The 13840-nt window shown below is 45.9% G+C and overlaps 1 protein-coding gene across 2 annotated transcripts in view; it reads left to right on the plus strand.

Moving 5' to 3' along the window:
* The window catches only part of RBM20 (RNA binding motif protein 20), a 196225-nt gene that overhangs the window by 136987 nt on the left and 45398 nt on the right, over nt 1–13840 (plus strand). For both annotated transcript variants that reach the window (XM_001087170.5, XM_077947495.1), the window contains exons 2-5: nt 101–1184; nt 2669–2730; nt 3748–3839; nt 4199–4296. In XM_001087170.5, the coding sequence (XP_001087170.4) occupies nt 101–1184; nt 2669–2730; nt 3748–3839; nt 4199–4296 (1336 nt within the window). The remainder of the gene's footprint in view (nt 1–100; nt 1185–2668; nt 2731–3747; nt 3840–4198; nt 4297–13840) is intronic.

The following is a 13840-nucleotide window of genomic DNA, read 5'->3' on the forward strand; positions in this document are numbered from 1 at the left end:
TCTTCTTTATGTGGGGGCGGGGACCACAGATAACAAACAACAGCCCCTTGCCCCCCTCACTGAAAACGAGCTGTGCATCTAGACCTCTGTCTTCCTGCAGTGCCGCCAAGCTCCTGGACAAGAACCCGTTCTCGGTCAGTAACCCGAACCCTCTGCTTCCTTCACCTGCCAGTCTCCAACTGGCTCAACTGCAGGCCCAGCTCACCCTCCACCGGCTGAAGCTGGCACAGACAGCAGTCACCAACAACACTGCGGCCGCCACAGTCCTGAACCAAGTCCTCTCCAAAGTGGCCATGTCCCAGCCTCTCTTCAATCAACTGAGGCATCCGTCTGTGATCAACGCCCCCCACGGCCATGCTGGGGTGCCCCAACATGCTGCAACCATACCCAGTACCCGGTTTCCCTCTAATGCAATTGCCTTTTCACCCCCCAGCCAGACACGAGGTCCTGGACCCTCCATGAACCTTCCCAACCAGCCCCCCAATGCCATGGTGATGCATCCTTTCACTGGGGTAATGCCTCAGACCCCTGGCCAGCCAGCAGTCATCTTGGGCATTGGCAAGACTGGGCCTGCTCCAGCTACAACAGGATTCTATGAGTATGGCAAAGCCAGCTCTGGCCAGACATATGGCCCTGAAACAGATGGTCAGCCCGGCTTCCTGGCAGCCTCGGCCTCAACCTCGGGCAGCATGACCTATGAAGGGCACTACAGTCACACAGGGCAGGATGGTCAAGCTGCCTTTTCCAAAGATTTTTACGGACCCAACTCCCAAGGTTCACATGTGGCTGGCGGATTTCCAGCTGAACAGGCTGGGGGCCTGAAAAGCGAGGTCGGGCCACTGCTGCAGGGCACAAACAGCCAATGGGAGAGCCCCCATGGATTCTCTGGCCAAAGCAAGCCTGATCTCACAGCAGGTCCCATGTGGCCTCCACCCCCCAACCAGCCCTATGAGCTGTATGACCCCGAGGAACCAACCTCAGACAGGACACCTCCTTCCTTCGGGGGTCGGCTTAACAATAGCAAACAGGGTTTTATCGGTGCTGGGCGGAGGGCCAAGGAGGAACAAGCGTTGCTCTCTGTGCGGCCCCTGCAGGCTCACGAGCTGAACGACTTTCACGGTGTGGCCCCCCTCCACTTGCCACATATCTGTAGCATCTGTGACAAGAAGGTGTTTGATTTGAAGGTAAGTTGTCCAAGACAGGCTGGGAGCCACAGCTAGAAGCCTGGGCAGGCCTTTCCCCACGACCCAACTCACGCTGCCAGTGGGCAAGGAACTTTTGCATTGGGATAACAGAATTTTGCCATCAGTATTCTTGACTAAAATCATAGGTATTAGGACCCAAAGGAATTTCAGAAATGTATCAGGACCAGTCCCTTGCTTGAAGGTGAGTCAGAAATTCTTACACACTTTTTATAGATGAGAAAGCTGAGACTGAGTAGGGGAGCAAAGGACCCCATCTGGGTTGCTGAGAAGGGGCTCAGGAACTCGAGTTTCCTGCCCTCTTATGGAGCGCTTCTCCCCTGTGGTATACCTAGAAGCTACTGCCCCTTGAGTACCCATACTGTAGTGAGTTAGAAAGGAAATAAACCAGAATTTTGAATTAGGGGAAATAGGTTAATTCCCCCTTGGAACCGAGACAAATTATTATAGAGAGCCTCAGGTTCCTCATCAGCAAAGTGGAGATAGAGCCTCATGACACCTTCCCGGTGGTTGGAAAATGCCTTGAGTTGCTGCACACAGAGGTGTATGATAGTATAATTTCCCCCCAAACAATGTATTGCAGGTGCAGTGAAATATTTTGAAGCAACAAAAATTATAACAATTACCATATATTAAACCCTTTCTGTGTGCCAATAGTAACTCTTATGAGGCAGATATTATTATGATTTTCATTTTACAGATGAGAAAACTGAGGCCCAGAGAGATGAAATGACTTTCTCAGCCCCTTCCCCCTGCCACCTCCCCAGCTTAAAAGTGGCAGAGTGGAGATTCAAATGTGGGCCTGACCCTTCCAGAACCTGCACCATTTAAGCACCGAGCTGCCCCGCCTCCCATCCCTTATCCTGTCCAAAAGCATAATAATGTCCTTGCAGAGTGTGAGTGACACTGCAGCATGTCATTCACCTCTATTTGGGTCACATCATCCAAATGCATCCCTGTGACCCAGATGGGACATGCCCTCTGACCTCCAGTCTTGGGAGGGGGCTAGCTGACACTGGGAGGTGCTCAAGGATTTTGTCTCTCATGAACCTTTTCTAAGGCTTTGTAAGTCACTGTGAGTCTACCTGCCAGATTCTCCCACCTGGATATGAAATAGATGGGGTCTTCCTGGGGGAAAGGAGAAGGGGTGGGAGGTGGGAGGTAGGTTGTGGGTGCAAGGGTCCATTGAGAGGGGTAGAGGGAATCCAACTTGTGAGTCCGGGCTCCTGTTCAAGATGGGCATGAGATGGGTGGATGAGGAGCCGATGGAGCAAAGACTGGATGGGGAGGCAGGAACAATGGGAGGAGCCTGGGAGGGAGAGCAGGAGGGTGGGGGATGTGTCCGCAGGGGTGGTCTAGCCTCTGGGAGCTCTGTGCTCCCTGCCTGGCCAGTGACTCTGTGCTCATCCTTTGCCTTCCCATGGACTCAGTTCTACTTTGGTCACTTTTTTTTCTTTCTGACCTAGGACTGGGAGCTGCATGTGAAAGGCAAGCTGCACGCTCAGAAATGCCTGGTCTTCTCTGAAAAGTAAGTGCAGTTCAGGAGGACAGGCTCATGCATCGGCTCAACACATATTCACTGAGCATTTACCGTGTGTCATACGCTGTTTTGAGTCCTGGGGCAATAGCAGAGACCAGAACAGGCAAAGTTCCTGCCCTCAAGGAGCTTATGCTTCACAGGGGCCAGAGAGATGATAAACAAAATGAACAAGAAAATTACAGCATCCCTGGTGGTAAATGCTAAGCAGAAAACACCGGGTAGAGGCGGGAAGTGTGTGTGCGCGCGTGTGGAGGCGGGAAGTGTGTGTGCGCGCGTGTGGAGGCGGGAAGTGTGTGTGCGCGCGTGTGGAGGCGGGAAGTGTGTGTGTGCGCGCGTGTGGAGGCGGGAAGTGTGTGTGTGCGCGCGTGTGCCTCCCTTTTCTGGCTTTCATATTTTTTCATTGTAGTCAAGTTCACATAGGACTTACTATTTTAAATACTTTGAAGTATACAATTCAGTGGCATTTAGCACATTCACAAGATTGTGCAAATGTTACCACTCTCTAGTTCCAGAATATTTTCATTACTCCAAAAGGAAACCTCATACCCATTAAGCAATCACTCCCTATTCTCTCTAAGCCAGCCCCTGGCAACCACCAATCTGCTTTCTGTCTCTATGGATTTGCCTGTTCTGTACATTTCTGTAAATGGAATCATATAATATGTGGCCTTTTGTGACTGGCTTTTTTTTTTTACTTAGCATAATATTTTCAAGGTATATCCATCCATGTTGTAATATGTACAACCTTTCTATGGCTGAACAATATTCTATTACATGTATTATCACATTCTTGTTTATCTATTCATCTTTTGATGGACATTTGGATTGTTTCCACCTTTTGACTATTGTGAATAGTGCTGCTAGGAACATTTGGGTATAGTTTTTGTTTTAACACCTGTTTTCAACTATTTGGGGGTCTGTACCTAGGAGTGGAATTTCTGGGTCACATGCTAATTCTTTGTTTAACTTATTGGGGAGCCGGTTTCCCTTTCTCGCCCTCTCCAGTGCTGGCATCCGGTGTATACTTGGTTCGGCAGAGGGAACATTGTGTGCTTCTCCTAACAGCACAGCTGTTTATAGCCCTGCTGGGAATGAAGGTGAGCGAGGCCCTACAGGTCAGCAGCTTGAAGCAGAAATGGACTTCCCACAGGCACATTATGTCCCATCTTCAATAACCAGGACTTCCCTGATGTCCCCTTCTTATGCATATAGAAAGCAAACAGATCCCAAGACACTAAAATGCACTGGGCCTGCTGTCTGGAGTCATCAGTATTCTCTGAGATACTTTAGGCATAAAGCTTTGCTGATTATCAGCATGTCCAGAGGTATAGTCATGTCAATCACTAATAATATGTGAAGGGGAAAGGTTCGGTTTTCTATGCCTGCTTATGTCCTAATAATGACTTTTGATGTTAAGTTCTGGGTTTTCATCGAGTTTGTGTAATTCGTCATTTAGATTATGCCTCAAATCTTGGAACATCATACGTGCCCATTCCAGCAAGGTCATTTGCTCAGTCAAGCCCCACATTTCCTTTGGCTTCTGCGGGGACAACTGTGAGTACAGAAACATTTTCTCCAGAAATTAATGAAAATTATTATTAGTTTATTTATTTGTTTGTTTATTTATTTGAGACAGCCAGGCTGGAATGTCGTGGTGCAATAATATGTCACTGCAGCCTTGAACTCCTGTCCCCAAGTGATCTTCCTGCTTCGGTCACCCAAAGTGCTGGAATTACAGGTGGCCAAAGTGCTAGGATTACAGGTGTGAGCCACCATGCCCTGCCTCAAATACCTCTCTGTGTGCTGGTCACCCTGAAATGCTTGTTGCTTTCCCCAGCACTGTGTTCTTCATGCTCAGTATGCACCTGACATGCCACAGACTGGGAGGATGTTAACATCTTTTTCACTTAAAGAATAGAGAGTTGGCTGGCTTTTGAGCTCTAGACTCATTTATACCTTGTACCCTTCAATTTACCACTCTGGGAATCACACTCTCTAGTTTCCAAGATGATATCACCACTAGTGAGGTGAGCATGTGACTCAGGCAGCCCGGGAGATCATCATACTTGCTGGCCATAGATTGGTTCATGAATGGTGTGTACCTGTAGTCCCAGCTACTTGGGAGCCTGAGGCAGGAGAATCACTTGAACCTGGGAGGCAGAGGTTGCAGTGAGCCGAGATCATGCCACTGCACTCCAGCCCAGGTGACAGCGGGACTCCGTCTCAAAACAAACAAACAAAAAACCATTTTCTCCATTGTCATTGTTATCCTCAAGCATTTGTATGGGCCTAGAGGTGCTGATCTGGCTTTGTGTCATTCAGAAAAACATCCCCAGACAGAAGTTAAGAGCTGTTTAATCCAGTTCATCTAGTATGGAAACACATGACTTAAGAAGCTGACATAAATCCTTAAAATTGAAGGCATTCCTGGACTTTCTAGCATTCAGCGCTGGCTTAGAAAAAAATAAGTTTGAGCTTTTTATGTTTTTTTAAAGACTATTTGATGTTTTATTGAAGTGGGTTATTTCCTAGGAGAAGGTAATTTTGAAGCTCGAACCAGAAAACGTGTGAAAATAAGGACTATGCGCTGAGCATTTGTTGGCCCCTTGAGGAACCAGTTGGTGCTGTATAATGTTTTTGTTTGTTCGTTTTCAGTTTTGCTGTCTCTACAATACACACTTTAGTCCTCCAAAGCTCCTAACCTTCGTCTCTCCTTTTTCACCAATGGTGACAGCTCCTCTTCTCTCTGGGGTTTCAGTTGTTTTGTGCCACCACCCTACCCACCATCTGACTTCTCTTCTTCTTCCCTGGGCAGGAGAAAGGGGAGTGGGAGGAAAGCTGACTGTAAAACAAATGCGTTTGTCTGAACCCTCTGGAGGGCACCTGTTTGTATGCCTTAGCCTGTGCCTGTGTTTTTGTGGTGTGAGTTGCTGCAGCCTTTCTCTCTTGTCCTGCGAGTGAACACAAACTCACAAGAGCGTGTCTCCACGTGCTGTCCCTTCTATGTGTTGGCATGCAAAACATCAGGCCAGTAAGCCATGAAGTGCAGCTCTCAGGCTCTGGGGAGTGAGTAAGTGGAAAAGCGGTGGTTCGTGATGAGATGTGAGGCCTGCCTGAGCCCAGGCTTCTGTTTATTCGTGTGCATTGATCTGTAATGTTGAATAGGAGAAGCGCTTTGAGAGAGTCCCTGTCTAGAAGCCCACATTTTGGTGAAAGAGAATTTTGTGGTTTCCTTCTTTGCACTCTGCTCACTCAGAGCCACGCCCAGGTCAATGGCAGCTTCGGGTCAGTCCCAGGAGCCTGCAATGGCTAGATTCAGTGAGGCCTGTCCTCTGAGGTCAGATTCCTGGTGACATGACCTCTTGTCCTGATGGAGGTGTGGGCCATGGAGGAACTTCTGTGCTCACAACCCTGCCCTGAGACCCCACTCCAGGCACTGAAGGGGAGGGACTGTGACCACGATCGGGGAGGCTGGATTGGGTGTCAGGTGGGCAGGGGCCAGGGCTTGTAAATTGACTCCAACCTGGGATATGGGTACGGGGAGGAGATGGCATCAACTGAGCCCCTCTGTAAACCGGGGTGGATAGGGAGAGAAGTGACACAGGCAGGACATTCTGCAGTCTGTCCCAGGCCTCTTCCCCACGCTCCAGTGCTGCCCATTGAGCCAGAGACCCTTTCCTATGGACTTGGCTCTAGGGACCTAAGTTCAAGTCCTACTTCTGGAGCCACTTGCTGTGTGTCTCCAGGCAAGTCACGTTACTTCTCCGAGGCTCTGTTTCCTTAAGTGGGAACAATAATGCCTTTGGAAGATAAAGTAAACAACTGGATTTTCATCCAGCTTGTGTAATTTATTGTTTTGATTATCCCTCGAATCTCAGAACATCCCATGCAGCCCTGCAGCCCAGGCTTCTGGTTCAGTGGCCAGCACCAGACAGTGGGAGCAAGGCTTGGCATAGACCCAGTATTGTCTTGCCCTTGTGAGGATCAAATGAGATAATATAAGGGACAATGATTTGGGAACTGTCAAGTACATATGAAGTAACCATGGCTGCTGTTGAGTAACGAGCGCTTTTAACCCATTTTGGCTGTGAAGAGTGGAGGGGAACCCACCCTGTCTAAGGCTGGCTCTGTCTGCTGGCCACAGGATTTTGGCTGTGAAGAGTGGTGGGGAAACTCACCCTGTCTAAGGCTGGCTCTGTCTGCTGGCCACAGGATTTTGTCTAAGTCTTGGTATCAGTGTTCCCCTTATACAAATCTGTCTAGTAATACCCAGGGTCACCCTTGCTCCACCTTAGAGATGTTTTGAGGTTCCCATGAATGTATTTTTAAATTATGCACCAGTGGGCAAGCACAAGCAATCTGATGATTTGTGTGTTGATTCTAATTAATTCCTAGGAGCTCTGAGTGCAACTTCCTCCAAACGCCTAGAGATGGGGAGTTTATCTGACTTGAGCCTGGTGAGAAGCAACACAAGAAACATTTTGCTAGGAGCTAGGAGGTGACAGAGACCTAGGGGACAGCTCTCTGCTAGAGCTAGGAGGGGACAGAGAGCTAACATTTTGGGAGCTAGGAGGGGACAGAGAGCCCCAGACATTGTAGGATGATAATAACAACAATAGCCAACATTTATGTAGTGCTCAATAGGTTCTTAGCATTTTTGTTTTGTATTAGCTCATTTAATCCTCTAGACAACCCTGTGAGGTGAATACTATTATTATCCTTATTGTACAGTTGGGAAACTGAGGCCTAGAGAAGCTGAGTACCTTATCTAAGGCCACATAGCTGGTAATTGGAGGTGGTGGGATTTAAACCTAGGCAGCCTAGCTCTGGAAGTCTTATTTGAAACCACTAAGCCCTGCAGCCTCTCTGCAAGGATCTGAGGGGTGTCTTCCTTGCTGTGATCCTTCTCTTTAGTAAGCCCCTCTCACCTCCTCCTCCCCCCGCCCCACAAGCCGCTTGGGAGGTTCCGAGGCTGCGTTGGAGGTGACAGGGACTTCTCTGGCCTTGGCCACTCAAGGATCAACCTGAAGAGGCCAGCCACACCTGGTATCCACATTCTTCTGCACTCGGACAGCATCTGCCAAGATGAACTCAGATGTTTGGAGGCTTTTTCTACAGACCCTGTGGAAGGGGAGAATCAGCATTTGTCTGGTTTTATCATTATAACTTTTGTGACATCTTGCTGGTCACATGAGCCTCCCCAAGGCTACCTGAGGGACAAGGACAAAGCCTGCCCCAGCCAATCCCTACATTGTCAGTGGCTTGATGTTCATTCACATCCTTCTGTCAGATGCTGGTCCCCCAGTTTGCCATTGCCAGCAAATAGAATTGAATGCAGGTGTATGTGTCTTGAGGAAAACCTGAAACGCAAGAACATTGACATTTGAAGACAAGCTCAGAAATGGATAAATGATTAATCCACTCTTGAAAAATACTTTGCAAGGCTCCTTTAAGTAGCAGGAGAGTCTCTCAGAGAAACTATTGATTTTCTTTCTGCCTACAAACACCGACCTCCAAAGATATTACCTCAAAGATAAGGGGTGATTACTCTGTTGCCAAAGGATATTTTTCCAGGTTCCAATGAGTGCCCAGTGAGTTGTTTTTGCATATACATTTCTATTGTTTTTCTGCTTAAAAAACTTATGCTTATTGTGAAAATGCAAACAGAAAAGAAATAATGAGGGGAATGAAATTCCCCGGTTATCTCCCTTTCAGCCCCCATAGAGATCCCATTTTCCTCCACAAGTGAGGTCTGGTCCTGTGCCAGCACTTTTTATGTCTGACTCCATTTACATACATCTTTTCAGAAACACATTTTGTTGAGTGAAACCAGGAACAGCCAGGACCCCGCCACTATCTGATCAGATCGCTAATGTCTGTGGAGCGAAGAGCAGTTACTGCCTCTAAAGCTCCCTGTTTTTAAGCAAGAGAAAATCAAAGTGACACGGAGCTCTGGAAATGAGCCTTCAGAATATATCCGAACTGCCACAAAATCTAAAAGGACCGCAAAGACCATCTGCCCCTGCCACCAAGCCCTTCTGGGGACAGACTTGGCTGCATTTAAACTTCTCCCACCTCTGTTGGAGTCTGAGTGTTTCATTGCCTTGTTTGTTTGTTTATTTTTGTTTGGGTTTTTTTCTCATTTTCTTTTCTTTTCCTTTTTATTGTTATTTATATATGTATTTATTTATTGAGATAGGGTCTCGCCGTGTCACCCAGGCTGGAGTGCAGTGGCGTGATCACGGCTTACTGCAACCTCCACCTCCTGGCCTCGAGTGATCCTCCTACTTTAGCCTCCAAGTAACTGGAACTACAGGCATGCGCCACCAGGCTCAGCTAATTTTTGAAGAGACAGGGTGTCGCCATGTTGCCCAGGCTGGCGTGTTTAGTTTTGACAGAGATGGGACACTGCACTGACAGTTGTATGCTGTGTTTGCTAGTGGTGGGGTGATTTGTGTCTGTCCCCCGCCCCTCCCATCCCACCCCAGGGTCCCCAGAGATGGGTGTTCACTTTCACTTAAGCTTCTGCCATTTGAGGCCAGGCACTTTCCCCTTGGCTGCCTGAATTGACATAAACAGTAATCAGGTTTCTGGAAGGGGCCTCGGGGCCTTCTCAGCCTGTTAATAGTTTTCTTGTGCCTGCCCGAGGTGCACTTTCTCTGTGACCATCCCTGTAAAGCCACCCTGCGGTTTTCACAGCCACTTTGGAGTTTATTTAGTGCCACTGTCACACATGGGCCACCCTGACCTGGGATGGTACACCGTGTTTTTATTATTTCTTTCTCGCCAAGACCCTGCACATTGGGGAACTTGTATAAATAAGGAAATGGAGGCTCAGGAAAGTAGAAATGTCTGTGGAAGGCCAGAGGTGTAAGTCACAGGCTGCACCCCAGATTACTTTCTGTTTCTAGAACGTGCATCTGTCTGCCCTGGCCCTCTGAACACATGGCTCAGAGCACTCTGGTCTCCTGACTTCTTTGAGCATGAGGACTAGTAATTGATGTGGCGTATGCTACCAGCCCCCTCAGCCACCATTCCAGCTCTGTCATTGCTCCTGTCCCTCCAGCAGGGGCCACCTTGTGCTTTTTCAAAGAGAACAAAGATGAGGATACAGGAGCCCTGGGTAGGTTTTGCTTCGGAATTTGTTCTTTTTACAAATCTTACTTTTTCTTGTTGGAAAAGCAGTATGAACATTGTATAAACAATCTTTAACAGTAACAGAAATACAAAAGTCAACTTTGCAGAGAAAACCGAAGCTAAATGCTTTTATTATAACTATATATCTCTCTAGCTAGTGTATGTGTACATGTTTCATTAGTAAAAGTAATTTTTTGGGCACAAATCAGATAATGTCATATAATCTGTTTTTTTTTCACTTAACATAAGCTTTCAATACATATTTAAATTGATTTCTAGACATCTTTCCACATCAGAACATAAATAGTTCCTATTTTATTTTTTAACTTCACTTTTGTATTTACCTTAATTTGTCAAGTCTGCAATTGATAGGTTTTTCCAGTGACATCTGAGTTTTAATCACAAATCTGCCACCGTTTAATTGACCACAGATTAAGATCCTTAACTTCTCTCAGGTTTCAGTGTCCTCATATACAGCGTGGACCAGATGACCTCCCGATTTTAACGTTTTGTGACTCTACAGTTTCCAGGGATGTTAAAGTTGCTAAACAGGTGAATCGTCCAAGATCCATAGGCAATCCTGTGGATTTACCAGTAAAAGTTAATTCACTCTAAGTCAAAGCTAATATGCTCTATAAAATATTTGAAAGTATTAGTAAAGGCAATGTCTACCCTCCAAGTTAAGCCAAGATCCATAGCTATGGAATTCACAGCCATTTGCTATCTGCATAATAGGTTCAAAATCAACATCTTGCTCTCTGCATAACAGGTAATAAATCAACATCATGAGAGATAAATATTTGCCATGTTTGTTCTTAGGCATGTTTAGAACAAAACCAGCAAAGGCCCACAGACTCTGTGCCAGATAAAATTAGGTCACATCTAAGAGAGATCAGGCTGGAGCACAGAAGTCGTTTACTGAAGATGGAATCTACACTCCGCAGCTCTAGGAAGCAGTTTGAGAGACCTCTCACCCTGCAGGCCTGTTGCCGTAAGCCATATTTTTATTGCAACTCTAAGTTATTTGAAGTTGGGCCTCTTACTTGAACTCATCTGTGAAGCCTGTTTCTACCTGCACCAAGGGGAAATGAAAGGTCTCAGAATCTTCATATACAAGTCTGTTTGCTTCTTTTGCATTTCTCCCCAGCTATAAAAGAGTTGAGGGTCAGTTGAGAGGTCTGGGGCCCAGCCATATGAACCATCAGGAGCACCATCTGGTTTTAAAAGTGCAGCCCCAGCTTGTGAAAATGCACAGCCCAGGCCCCTGATCCCATGTGGGGGTACTCAAGGTCAGTGCTGGCTTGCAGGCAAGCTAAAGCCTCCCTGAGGCTGCAAAAGGATGATTGCCCCTTTAGCTTGGTAATTAGGGCTTTGGTCACTCCCCTGCAACTTAGCTGTCTTAGAGATGTGACCTCTGCTAGAAAGTTTTCAATGCACCTGTCTTATGTGTGGCTCCTGGGCGCTCAGCAGACAGAGCCCAGCAACACCTTGACCTGCCCTTCTCCCTACAGTATGTCTTTTAAAATTTATTTTTGATAACTTTTAATATATTTCAAACTTACAGAAAAGTTACAAAAAAGGTATAAGGAACTCCCATATAACTTTTGTCCAGATTAACTTCACTCCTCCTTTATATTTTGCCCCATTTGCTTTGTCATTTTCTCTGTATCTTCCTCTATCTATCCATCCATCTATATCTATCTATCCATCCTCTGATCAGCTATGCATTTTCCCCTAAATCATTATTTTTAGAGTAGGTTGGTGACATTGTATCTCTTCGCTTCTTTTTAAGCTTGAATTTCCTAAGAATACAGACCTTGTCTTACATAATCACACCAATATTTTTCCCAATCCAGAATCATTGTGACATATCCTTTAACTGTTGAGGGGAGGAAGGAGATAAACATTATTTATAGGAGCCTACATAATGCCAGGTATTGCAGCAAAGCACCATACATTCACGGTGGCATTTCATCTTCCCAGCAGTCCTGTGGAATCTGTTTTTATCACCCCTGTTTTACAGACAAGCCAACTCGGGCATGGAGAAATTCAGTACAGACTCAGGTCTGTCTGATTCTCCCACTTCCCTGACTCTGGTACTTGGTGACTATAAAACTCACACTTGACGTGAGTCTGTTCTCAGAGAGGCCCCAGGCCCAGGTGTCTGTAGTTCATTTGTGTATCATCTCAACTCTTTCTAGCCACTGTGGCAGCACAATTATTCAGGGAGCTGCAGGGTTCATAAACAAGGTGCTCACTGCTTGGAGCTTATCTTCAGTCCTATAAAGATGAGACCACTACTAACGCAGACAAACATGTCTGAAAGATGAACATGCTTGGAAATGGATGCATGGTTAAACAGCCGATTACATGGAGAGAGAGGACAAACATTACATTCATTGGGACAGGGAGTGGGAAAGACATGGGTTTCCTGTTTATGCTGAGCACATTTGGAGAAAGCTATCATTATCCTGGTTCTTGGGGTTTAGCTTGCCAAGGCGTCTGGGAGGAGTAGAATTTTAGAACTTAGAGCCACATAAGCATATATATTTTTTACATCTGGAAAGGACTTTAGACCTACAGGTCACCTCCCTCATTCCAGACATGGGGAAACTAAGGCTCAGAAAAGGAAACTAGTTTGTCTCTGTCATGCACCTAATCAGTGGCTGAGCTGGGGATTGAACCCAGATCCTCTGTTTTCTAGCAGGATGTTCTTTCCACTGGAAAGTTCCAAGCTTTTTATAGCTCAAGTCCCCTTTCATTATTTACTTCCACCCCCAGCAGCCACTGTCCCACATTTTCAGATTTGGAAAGATTTTGTCTGCCAAAGTACTTGTATTAATAAGTAACTAACTAGTGACCCATTTTTATTAATCAAAGACAGAGACACACCAATTAGACTTTCTGATTAGCCTAAGAGCTAACCAGTGTTAAAAGACAAATTTTAAATGAATTACATTTAACAGAGTTTAATTTAATTGGGCAGCCCTCAGAACCAGAAGAGATTCAGAGAGCTCCTTTGCACCACGTGGGCAGGCAGCATTTATGGGCAGAAAACTGAAGCGAGGTACAGAAACAGCTTGATTGGTTACAGCTCCGTATTTGCCTAATTTGAACATGGTCTGATAAGTCGGCTGCCTGTGATTAACTGAAGTTTGGCTGCTGTGATTGGCTGAGACTCAGCTATTTGTTACAAAAGTACACTACTTCAGGCTTTCACCTAGTTGATGTGCTAAACTGCAGTTCCTTACATAAGAACTCAAAGTATGGAGGCATCCTCAGGCCTAATTGAATTTAACACCAGATTACCATATCGATAAAGAAACTCAAAGTATGACCTCAACTCGCATTTTTCAATGTCAAAAATAATGTTTAGCCCCCTGCTTCCTGTAGTATTATTACCTTCGAAGACCTTTAAGGGCTTATAAGAGAGCCCAGTTTGAGAATTACTGCACAGCATGGTGATGCTTGCTCAAGGGCACTCAGGATTGCCAGTGCCTCTGATGTACAAACTATACTTTTGATGTACCACTCAGGGACCTCACTCCCCCTGTTTCCCTTCTCACTTTCCTCCCTACCTCCCTCCCTTTTTCCCTCATCATTCAGATCTCCCACAGGGCATAGGGCAAATATGCCCTGTGGCATATAGCAATGTTTATGTGAAGTGTAATGAGAGTAGAATAGAGTGATAATACTTACTATTCTACATCTCGTATGAATCATAGATGGTTTTGAACCTAAATGGACTTTAACAACAACCAAAAGATATTTCAGATCAATGGCAGAAAAGAACTTGATGAAGCATCCTAAATAAAATATTGACAAAAGAATAGAACACATAAAAATTAATTTATCTTTCTAACTGGATAGGATTTACCACATGCCCTGAAGCCAGACACCACACAAAAGCAAACTATTAACCCACAGATTCTCAAGATTTTCATTTCATGGCTCACTTAGA

The sequence above is a fragment of the Macaca mulatta genome, chromosome 9, assembly GCF_049350105.2.
Source record: "Macaca mulatta isolate MMU2019108-1 chromosome 9, T2T-MMU8v2.0, whole genome shotgun sequence".
Taxonomy (NCBI): domain Eukaryota; kingdom Metazoa; phylum Chordata; class Mammalia; order Primates; family Cercopithecidae; genus Macaca; species Macaca mulatta.